The sequence below is a fragment of the Coloeus monedula genome (genome assembly GCF_965178545.1).
Source record: "Coloeus monedula genome assembly, chromosome: 5".
Lineage (NCBI taxonomy): Eukaryota > Metazoa > Chordata > Aves > Passeriformes > Corvidae > Coloeus > Coloeus monedula.
Window position 1 is genome coordinate 36,848,756 of NC_138785.1, and position 11,664 is coordinate 36,860,419.

At 42.6% G+C, this 11,664-nt stretch overlaps 1 protein-coding gene across 1 annotated transcript in view; it reads right to left on the reverse strand.

Moving 5' to 3' along the window:
* The window catches only part of SH3RF1 (SH3 domain containing ring finger 1), an 85,013-nt gene extending 74,365 nt beyond the window's left edge, over positions 1-10,648 (reverse strand). The window contains exons 1-2 of the mRNA XM_082281413.1: positions 10,564-10,648; positions 8,772-9,260 (exon numbers count right to left, since the gene is read on the reverse strand). Coding sequence (XP_082137539.1) covers positions 8,772-9,158 — 387 coding nt within the window. The 5' untranslated portion in view covers positions 9,159-9,260; positions 10,564-10,648. The remainder of the gene's footprint in view (positions 1-8,771; positions 9,261-10,563) is intronic.
* Positions 10,649-11,664: the final 1,016 nt, after the last annotated feature.

Sequence of the window (11,664 nt, forward strand, 5' to 3'; positions counted from 1 at the left end):
CTATATTAATATTTAAACAACACTGAAATGCTTACCTTTGATCAAAATGAATATATGATTAATAGCATACTTCCCAGCTAGAAACTATAAAATTATACTTTGCACGCTTACAGAATATAAAAATGGACTATCTATATTTGGCTCTGAAAAATCAAGGAAGATAGAAAGAACAGCTAAAGACCAGAATAGAGGTTTTAGTTTAATTAAAAAAAAAAAAAAAAAATTTGGCTCTGAAAAATCAAGGAAGATAGAAAGAACAGCTAAAGACCAGAACAGAGCTTTTAGTTTAATTTAAAAAAAAATAAAGCAAAACAAAAAAAAAACCACACCAAAAAAAAAACCCAATTTAAAAAAATTAGGTGTGGAAGGTTGAGCATATCAGCAATATTTCAAACAGAATTACTGTGCGAGAGGGATGGCGCACAAGAGAATCTTGTCCTCATTTGTAGGAGATCAAACACACTCTTGCAGGTTCTGGCTTTTTAACACTTGAAAATTTAAGTGCTTATGGTGATGGGGGGGGGGGGGGGCAGAGGGGATTAATCAAGAGCCAAATAAGATAGGAACAAAGACCTAGACAAGAAAATACTTAAAATTCTGAAGTGTTTATACTCTTACACTACAAAAACTTAACTTTGGACAATAAATCACATACTTGAATGCCACAAGAGTAAAATGAGAGTTACAGCCCTAAGCCTATAAGGGTACAGTGAATTGCCCACATACACCACAGTTGACTTTCATGAACATAGCAGCCTCAGATTCTGAGAAACTTTGGCAACAGTGTCTGTAAATGAAACATTGACTTCTGTGTTTCACTTTTCCTACAACTGGAGAATCCAAACCTGTAGGTTTCCAGGAAACACTGAATGACATTTTAAACATATGTAAATAAGCATCCCATGCCTAAAGGATTCTTCTCTTTGGAGTGATTTCCCTTATCTCCAGAGCATCTTTCTGAGTCTCAAAGATCTCCTGATGTTTTAGAGGATGCAAATATGAAAACAGACTTAACCAACTGCCTCTGTGCTGACCAGCTCGGGTTCTGCACCCAAACTGCATGGCAACTCCGGCAATCTCCAAGAGAAAGGGATACGTGACATGCTCAGTACAGCAAGGCTCTAACCAGGATGAGTCTCAGTGTTCAGTCTGACAGTCAGAGGACAGTGCTGTCATCTTCCCCTCTATACCTAAGAAAGATAAGGGGTGCAGAAAAGAGCACTTGGATGTGTGACTCTCCCACCTCAGGGCCACTTGCTTTCTAAAATTAATCCAGCTCACCTCAAAGCAGCAATTCTCAGTAAAAAAAAAAAAAACAACCTGCTCTCCAAAAAGACTTTGATTTGATTTGGTGACGTGAAAAGAAAAGCAAAGAATTTGATCTTGTTCAACTGACCCAAGAATTCACTGCTGATTTTCCAAGATGAGTTTTTCTGTCTAACACAGAGGGATCTGACAGGAAATGAGCTTTAATAGATGCACACTTTTCTTCTGTGAAGGCAGTAACAAAGTGTATGCATGAACAGGGCTGACCAGATGATATTTCAGCTTTAATTACTGAGACACATTCTTGCCCACACTAGGATGAGGATATAGTAAATGATTTAAAGGAGAAGAAGAAAAAGAAAAAAGGAAGAAAAACCCCAAGAGGGGGGCAATACAGTAATATTAACTTATACTTTATGCTCTTCATGTATTTGGCAGATCTTAGTAATATATACTACAAGACTGTACATAGTCCACATACTTCAATAGAAAATTTTCTTTCTTATTGTTTATTTTTTGTTCCTTATGTCTGACACAGTCAAGGACAAATGGGACACAAGAGGTAAGAAAATTGTATGTTTTCTTTTTCTTGGAAGTAGTACAGTAAGATCAGAGGCAGGAGAATGTCTGAATAAAGGACAATGGAGCCAAAGAAAAGACCAAGGAAGGTGTTAGGCGTATCATATGGAGAAGGCCAAATGCACTGCATGGGGAAGTTCACCAAAAGAAAGACAAACAACTGATCATAACAAGTTTCCAGTTTTATTATCACAGCTGCAGTTTAAGGCTTTTTGTTTTCTACAGTTCCTGTCCATGCACTAAACACTGAAGTTCCATTAAAAACCATTTCACTCAATTAGAGGGGAGAAGAAGGATTTCTAGCTGACCCCATCTCAACCAGCCCCTTCAGCTCTCCATACCATACTTGATTCCTATTAAGCCACTGAACGCATTGCAGAAAGCCAGACACTATGCACAGAGAAGCACAGCAACAGCACTACTGACTGACTTTTCTAACCAGATCCTGGATCCCCTATGTAAAGCAATTTTACTGGTATTTGATTTTTGTGGTAATATGAGACAAAATTCAAGGACTTTTATTCTCTCTAAAAAAAACTGCTTCCCTTCACAAGCCCATTAAAAGTAAGGGCTTGAGACTTTTTATGCAGAAGTTAAAATTTTCTGAATGATCAAAGCTTTTTGAGTACAGCAATAACCTGCAACTCACTGGCCACATTAAAGTGGAGGAAAAAAAGACACCATTTTATTTCATGTAGGGGGTTTTAAACAAATCTACATAAATGGAGGAATATTAACGGGAAAATGAAGGGAAATAGAGACACCCCTCTTCCACATGAAGACAAAGCAACTATACAACAGTATCTTCCACTAATACACAAAAAAACAACAAAAAAGCTTGTAAACAAATTTAAAAGGGATTTCAGATTTCAGTATCACATGTAAATAATGTAGACTTCTTTTTTAGTTTATAGATCAGTTTACTTCAAAACCTAATTGTTTTTTCAAAAAAAGGGATTACACTAGTTTGACAGATATTTTATCAAGCAGATTAATGTTAATTGGCAGGTTCAAGATAGCTATGCAGGTTTGAAGTATGGAATTAAGCATTTCTGTATTACCAACACAATTCACATTAGATATGCTCTTCTTATTCTTTTCAAAACACACTTAAATCTACACAACAGTGTGCCAGTCCCATGCAGATTTCCCTAGCTGAAGGGTGGACTACCACTTCCACAGATGTTTCAAGTGTCTGGCTTTTCCTCACTGACGTACTCATGTGATTTTCTATTAAACATCCAAACAAAATTAAATCCTCTTAACAACGTGACACTAAGCATTGCACCATCTTTGGGACAGGAAATGGATTATGAACAGTTCTCCAGTAATGTGGAAGTCAATGATTTAACAGCAGGATATACTGACCTCAATGGAGACTGTAGAACCATTGTAAAACACCCATGGACACGTCCAAAATTAAAAAAAACGTCAATGCCTGCCCTGGAGAGTATACAGTCTAAATAGTGAGTCAAACAAAGAAAGTACTCTCAGTCATATCTGCAGATGGGAAACAGAGGCACAAAGAGCTTTGAGTAACTCTGTGCAAGGTCATAAGGGATGTTTGTAGCAAAGCCAGGAACTGAGCCCGGAAGCTCTCAATCCTAGCCCAATGCCTTTAGATACAGAGACAGTTCTTCCTTTTGCTTATCCTCCTTCTCTATCTAATTATTACGTCTGAAAGGGAACACATTAACATCATGAGAGTCAGTCTACTTTCCTTTTATATTTATGATCTCCATTAAATTTTCTCTAGTTTCACATAAGATACGAGAGTGTTACACAGCAGTAATTAAAATTGTACAAGCAATTGTAAACATAAAAGCAGAATCTGATACCTCCACATGCATGAAATGAAACAAAAGCATGCACATGTGATTTACAAAGACTTCACAAAATATTTTCTAATGATCACTCCAGAACATGAATAGTTGTCTACCTCCAGATTCTCAAATGTTACTTGGGAACTTCCCATTCCTTCTTCTTTCCCCAGATTTATATGTTGAGCATGATTCCACATGTATGGAATATCCTTTTGGTTGGGGCGGTCAGCTAAAAATCAGGTACCATCAAGTATGATGGCACGATTCTCCAGCCTACCATCACAAATAACAATCATGGAACTAACTGCATTACCCACTGTTTTTTGCATATTTCTACAACTACTTTTTCCCTTAAATGGGTATACTTTACAATCTGATCTATTATAACAATGAGAACCTCCTCTAAGAACATCCCTCCAGCAGACCTTTACTGATACATTTCTATGTACCATTTTATTCCACTAACTCTTGTTCCAAGATGATTTAAACATCTGTTCCAATCTACGCCTGCTGCTATGCTTGGTGATCCGCATATTTATTTACAATAATGTAATAAAGTTATTGATCTATGAATGCACATTTTCAGTCCTATTCTTATTTTCTAGCCTAAGAGGTTTCTTTTGATATCTAAGTTCTGCCAGGATCTCCATAGGCCAGCAAGTGCCATGACTACAAAAGCAGCAGTTGTTTTGGCTCCTCTCAGTTTTTTGCAACCTGCTCAACAGTCAAACAGTGAGAGCTGCACTCTGAGCTCTCTTCTCCAGGGTGGTTAGGATGAAAGAAAACTGACTGCTTACACCATCCATTGAGTCTGACAGAGAAGCCCAACCTGCTTAAGTCCACACAGATCAGAAGGTGGCCCACTGTCCCTACTGCCCCAAGATATGTGGCAAGGTAAAACACCATGGCTACAGGAAAACCTGGCTCCATTTATTTTCCTTTCTGACATTCAGCAGTTCCCAGGAAAGCCTACTGGATCACAAATGACCACTGCTGCAGCAGTATGGATACGGGAACTTAAAATTTTACTACTGCTTTCCTTGTTAAACACACATGAAAATGGATGCACGGGTTTACACGACACAGCAAAACTACTAAGCATTAGCAGAAACTCATGGAACAATCTCCTGTTAGTGGGTTTTTCTTTCCTCCACAGTATAAAAGAATTTATCTCAAACAACTCAGATGCTCAGATACTAGTGGCTCTAGCCCCCTTTAACACCTAAAGGAGCATTTTCCCATAGCCTGTAATGATTGTTTACCCTCTCATTTCAAGTCGACTTCACCAAGAATGGTATCTCCAGAGGTTTCTAGGGCTTTCCAGAATAAAAAACAACAAAAAAGGGAAAAGCTTTAGGATTTTCACATTGCACTGTATCTTGATAAGATACAATGAATCTTGATACGATTTTCCACTGACATACAGTGTAATGTACTCAAATTACACCATCAATTCTTTTTCACCAAAAGCACTAACTCTATTAGGAATGGCCAACTTTTCATGCTTTCCTTTTATTAATGGAGGTCATTTGAATTCTTCTGTTAGCTCTTCCTGCCTACATTTGGTCCAGAAAACATCTGAAAATCTTATTACAAAATATTTTCAACAATGATAAGATTTCAGACTATTTAGATAACTCTCTTCTAGGTTCTGTGGAAAAGATAGCCCTAACTTCAGAAATTTGAACTATAAACAAACTAGAGGGAGAATTCGTATGTCTTAGGCAAATACAAATTCAAAGGAAAAGTTAAAAGTGGATCATCTTAAATCTATCTAGGAGAGAACAGCTCTCCAACATCTAGCAACTCAGGCACACAGCTACATTTAAGACTCCTGCAATATGCATACCCTTGCAAAAGCGCCATAAGGAACTTCAGATAATTCTTGTTTGACATACTCAGGGAAAATGAAAAATTAATAACATGAGCATAAACATAAAAGGATGGACCCTAACATTTTTGAATGCTCTTTTAAAAGAAACAAGGCTCATGTGATCATGCAGTCTCTCAAGAGCCCTCACTAACTTGCTCCTGATGACCAGTCCCAAGCAGATTTGACAGTAGGCTGTGGCTCTTACAGCTTTTCTAAGCTGTCAACCTAGCTGAAGGTTTTCACTTGAAAAAAAAGGAGAAAAGCATTAAATCAGCATCCATACCAGAGAGGAAGCTGCAGTATGCGTATAACTATTTTATTTGTTCTCCCAGGCAAGCTGGCTGCCTAGAACAGAATTGCTGGGCAGACAGCAAACACAAGTTTTCCATCAAGTACAGCAGGATGCTGCTGCCTTTGTCCAGCCTGTACCAGGGAAAGGCACAGAAGGCTTTATACATCAAAACAGCAGGGGAACAAAATAGATTAAGAACTTGCACAGAGCACCTGTCCTTACAGCAGTGAAAGCTCACAGAGGTTACAGAAAGAAATAGGGTTACTGTAGTGGCAGAGACACTAGGCACAAGATTTGTTAATCCCCACCACCCACCCAGCTTCATTAGTTTTAAGACTCAAGGAGCCATTTGTTTATTTATTGCCATGTGTCACCACATACATGCAGAGAACGCAATATACTGTGCAATAACAGGGCTGGCCACTCCACAGTCATTGATACAGTTCAGGAAATCATGCTGCAGTACATGCTGTATTAACCTTTTCTGAAAATTATGGCATTCTCTGAAAGGGCATTTATGAGCTTAGTATTACTTCAGTGTATAAGCAGAATGTTTATTACTTGACAGCCTCCATCCACATTCACTTCATTTAACATAACAGCAACTTTCATTTACTAATTCCCCTTCAGCAAAATTAGTTTAGGAAATCTGACTCTGCCACTCATCTAGAAACAGATTTTCCTCTTCAACTCCCAGAGAGGAACTGTATTTGCAAGCATCTTTATGCTAGAGTTAGCAAAACAAATAGGGCATTCACTTCAACACTGTCCATTAAAGTGGCATTTTGCTTTCTGGACTTTTTTTTTCAAAACCACTTTTCATATATAAAATGGAAAAGTAGTTCATATCTCCACCTTCCTGAAGTCGGTTCATGTTCTTAAAAGTACTGGCTTCCTAGTAAAAAAGACTCTGGACAAAGTGGACAAATGATGAGATCATCATCTTTCCCTGTCTCCCAAAGGAAAGAAGGCAGAAGAATGCCTGTGAAACTCCAAAACCAAAGATGGAATAAAACTTCTTGTAAAACACTGAAAACCATCACTAATATACACTGGGTATCAGTTAATTGCAGGAGGAATGCATATGGTCACAGTTTTAATGACACACAGTACAGCAGAACCAATAAGCTGAAGCAACCTTCCATGAGTTATCACTCTCTACTCTGAGCAACATCTGGAAATGCAAATGCTGCAAAACAGGATATTATAGAACATTAAAAAAAGAGAGAGAATATTCCATATTATTTTGTCTAATAAGGCTTTAAGAAAGTCTGAAGTACAGTCCTTAATGTACAGTGCTACACCAGAAACCTTTTGGGAGGAGAAGCAGTCTCCGAAAATACCCCGTTATGTACAAAGGTCAACACAAAAATATATAAACAAATCATAACAGTTTTTGTTTTAAGAGCATTTGCAAATGCAAGGTATCATGATTAAACACCTTCAAGTTCTGGAGAAGACCAGATTGGTTTTGATACTGCTGATGCATCTTTGCAGTACTTTTTAAGGATTCTACGTTCTCACCAAAGAACGTGAAAACTCACCAAAAACACAAAAACAAACCACTAACACAAAACCCCCACAGATCACCTTCTCTTCTTACCCATTAATATAGATACAAAATAAAACTCATTAGCAGGAAGTGGGTTGATAATTATAATTCCTATATTCTAAAGTAAAGAACCTAACGAGATCTCTAGCAAGTAGAGAAAGCAGTATCACCTAATGGAAAACTGGATTTAAAATCCTTATGTAAACTTAAGAGGTGTATCAAAGATCTTTTGGAGAGATTCCAATCATGTTAAGTACAACTGAGGAAAATCAGTGTTAGGCTTCTTTCCCTGGGTAAGTAAACTAAATAATTCAGATACACTTTAAAATAAAGACAAGTTCTGCCAAAAACAGGTTCAAGTCCTCTTCTTGGAACTCCTTAAGACATTTCATAAAAATCAAACTCCACAAGACAGAGACCACCTAAACCATTCAGAAACTTCACTTCAAACACAGGAACTCAAATATGCACGCATCACAAATTGGGCAGCAAAACCTTTCAGAGAACCTGTCCTGCTTTGTCATTCAATAAAACAGAGGTCTGCCATCTCAAAAAACTACATTTCCTGACATAGCTTCTAGAATGAATATGAATAATGAATAAATTAGGCTAGTGAGTCTTGATTATAAGTTATGACAGAGTATACAGGTTGCACAGCTCTTAGGAAGGAATTAGAGTATAGAAAGAAGGCAATGTCTTCCCATCATGGTACATAGATCTTCCAAATCCCCTAGAAAAAATACTTGAGGAAAAACTAATTAAAGAAATGATGAGGACTGAGAGTGCAAATAATTTAGCAGATTGCAGGAATTCAAAAATTTCTTTTTGAAGGAAAGAAAGTAAAAATGTAGGTACTTATAAGCCAGTGGCAAAACTTCTCTGCTCATGTTTAACACTTGTTATGTCTAACTCAAAGGAAATTTACTGATTGTAAGAATCATTTCAGAAAGTGCATGAGCCAAAATGAAATCTCTAGTCTTACAGCTGACAAACTAAAAACAATTTCAAATGCTCTTCACAAGATCTCTATCCTTAACAATAACTTAAGCTTTCAACGTAAGTTACATTGCTCTATTTGACTGTCTTTTAATAGGACAGTTAAGGATTTCTTCTTGCCTCAAAAACTGAGAGTTTTAATAAGGAAGCATTATTAGTATCTACATAACATGAAACCAACACTGATAGGAACACTGATGTGCTTTGCTAGTAATCTACAGCAATTCTCAAAATCACATTTTGGTGATACATGGTGTATTAACTATCTGACTGCCCTTATCCTGAAGCAGAGGCCATCAGCTGTTTTGAAATGGTGCAGGAAAATAAAGGAATGCAACAAAATTCTGTCACCACGTAGTACTGTCCAGACAAACCGGGACAGGTACTTACCCTAACAGGAGGGCTCCGTGCTTGCACCCTTTGCGGCTGTCCAACTTGGGAGCTCTGCAGGTCCTTCGATCCGCAATTAGCTACAGTGCTGATGGGGACCCTTAAAGCGTTTGTGCCAGCAGTCCCACTGCCAGCGCTGGGTTTTCGAGGCCTCTGTTTGATGCCATCCAGTAGTCTGACAAGCAAAATATTACTGGGGAGTTCATCAACACTGCAGTCCACTAAAGTCCTGCACTCTGGACATCGCAGCTCATTGCGAGAGCTCACAATGCCCAGCAGGCAGCGTTTACAAAATGTGTGTTGGCAAGGCAAGACTTTTGCAGAAGCATCAAGGCGTTCTAAGCAAACAGGACACTCCAACAGATCCAGCAAAGCCGATTCATCCATTTTCCTTGTATTACTTAATGAAAAAACAAATCTTAGCAGAATTTGTGTGTTTTGAGCACTGCAAGGGTATCATGTTACATCCATTCCTCTTCGGACCGTGCTCTAAAATTTTTTGAGGGAAAAAGGCGTTAATAAGCTGGAAGAAGAGTCATCAAGACCATTTTATGATGATGTTCATACAAAGAGCAAAATAAGAGACCACTAGACTAATTCAGTAGATATTTTCAATAAACGAAACATGAATATAGCAATAGCAATCCACATTAATGTATCTATTTATTTAAAATATTTTAACAACTGCTAACAGCTAAGGTTTTTAAATTCAAGTCCCCATAAATTTCAGTCTGAGTGATTTTCTCAAATTATTCCAGAACAAAGAGCTATCCCCAGTACAGCAGTATAATAAAGCTTACTTTTCAGAGTTCTTAATACATCAGTCTCTCTGAACATTTGAGATTAGCCTTTGTTCACAACAAGAAGATGGCAAAGGTAACTACAACGGGGTCCAAGACCACAGAGCCTACACCAACAGGTCATAGGAAGGGGAATTACATTTATGCCAACACTAAGCCAACAGTGGAGCACATTTCTACCTTTTCTATGAAAAGTACTGCAGCACATTACATAGCTCAGCCTTGAAAACAGCCTCCAGCTCACAAGGCTTTAAGCTTACCACAAGCCTGACAAGGAGGTTCATTACAGTGCCGCCTTTAAGAAGCGCTTCAAAAACTATCGCGAAGTGATTTACAGCAGGAAGTGCTACTGCCATATCGTTAGGACAACACGAGCGCTGCGTATGCAGCCACAGAGGCAGGGGCGAGCCTCTAGCCAGCTCCAGTCTATGCAGCGAGGGGCTGGGAAAAGGGAGTGGGCTAAAAAACAAACACCACTTAAGAGCCCCGCTAAAAAAAAAAAAAAAAAAGCATTCTGCGAGAAGTCACACCAGGATGCTTCACGGGCAGAAAAAGGCTTGTTGAGCTCGGTAGTGCCCAGCACCGGGCGAAGTTGAGCGCCTCCCCCCAGCCTCCGCAGCCGCCTGCGGGAGCGGCTCCCCCAGCTCCCTGGGCTCTCGTCCCGCACCTACCTGCTCTCGGGCTCCGCGCCCGGACCGCCTCCCCGATTCACTGCTTTATATTCCCCTGCTCCCCGGGGGAACAGCGACCCGCAGGCGGGCGGACGCCGCGCAGGGGTCCCTGCGGGGACACGGGGCGAGCGGGGACGGCTCCCCGGAAGGCGGGGGCGGGCGGGGGGCACGGCGCTGTCACCCCGCCCCAAGGCGCTCGCCAGAGAGAGGGAGGGGTCGGGCCCGCGGCCCCTCCGCCGCACCGAGCCACCCCTCGGGGGGCGCGGGGGTCCCCGGGGAGCTCGAGCGCCGCTCCCTCCCCGTCCCTCACCCAGCTCTCACCGTGTGGCCGCGCCGCCCCCGCTTTGTTCCCGTGAGGAGCCGCCGCCACCGCCGGCCCCACCGGTGCCTCTCCCGCCGCGGCAGCGCCGAGACTCCCGTGCCCTCCCCGCCCGCCGCGCAGGGGCCGCTGACGCGAGGGGCGGCACCGCCCCGCCCGGCACCGCCCCGCCGAGGGGCCGCGGGCAGGGAGCGGGGGCGGGCCCGGCGGGTCCCCAGCGGCAGCACCGCCCCTCGCGGGCGGGGACAGGGCGCGGGGCCGCCTCGTTCTCCCCGTCAACCCCACCTCGCTGCGTGCCGCGGGCGGTGACTGGGGCGGTGGGAGAGCACAGGCGGCTTCCTGGGACAGAAGGAGCAGGCGCTTTCCCCCCTGGCTTGTGCGTTGGGGGCAGCCCGGACAGGCACCTGGGGTTGCCGCCGACTGCGTGGGGGCGGTGGCGAACGAGGAAGAGGGAGGGAGGGAGAGAGGGGGCGAGCGAGGGTGGGTGGTCAGTCGCTCGCTCGCAGGGCTGCCTCCGCTCGCTGTCTGTGGTAAGTCATACCCGGAGCGCCGGCCTGCGGCTGGCAGGCCCTACAGAAGGAGGAGCCGGGGTGCCCGGAGTCCGTGGGGGCCCGCCCAAGGAGACTGCCCATGCTGGGCGGGCTTGTGCGGGGCGAGGGACCCTCCCCGAGCCTCCCCCGGCTGTGCGCTCTCAGCTCCTGGCGTCTCGGTGGGACGCGGTGAGGCCGCGGCGTTTCCCGCTCCGGGGGGGTCAGGCACTGCCGTGCTGGGCACAGGCAGGGGAGGAGACGGGGATGCCGTGTCACGTCCATCGCTGCCCTCGGGTGCGGCTCTGCTCCCTCGGGCCCTTGCAGCACGCTTGTGGTGAGGTCGAGTGCAGCCTGTCTATGGGCATGGTTAGTGCTGGACTTGGCAGTGCTGGATTAACAGTTGGACTCGCTGATCTTAGAGGTCTGTTCCAATCTAAATGGTTCTGTGACAGGACTGCTTAATTAAATAAATGATGCCAGAAAATTGGTGAGTGCCTCTCTTCACACACACAACCACATACCTCTGTTCAGGAGATGATGCTCTTGGTTTTGGGGTGTTTTGTGTAAAATACT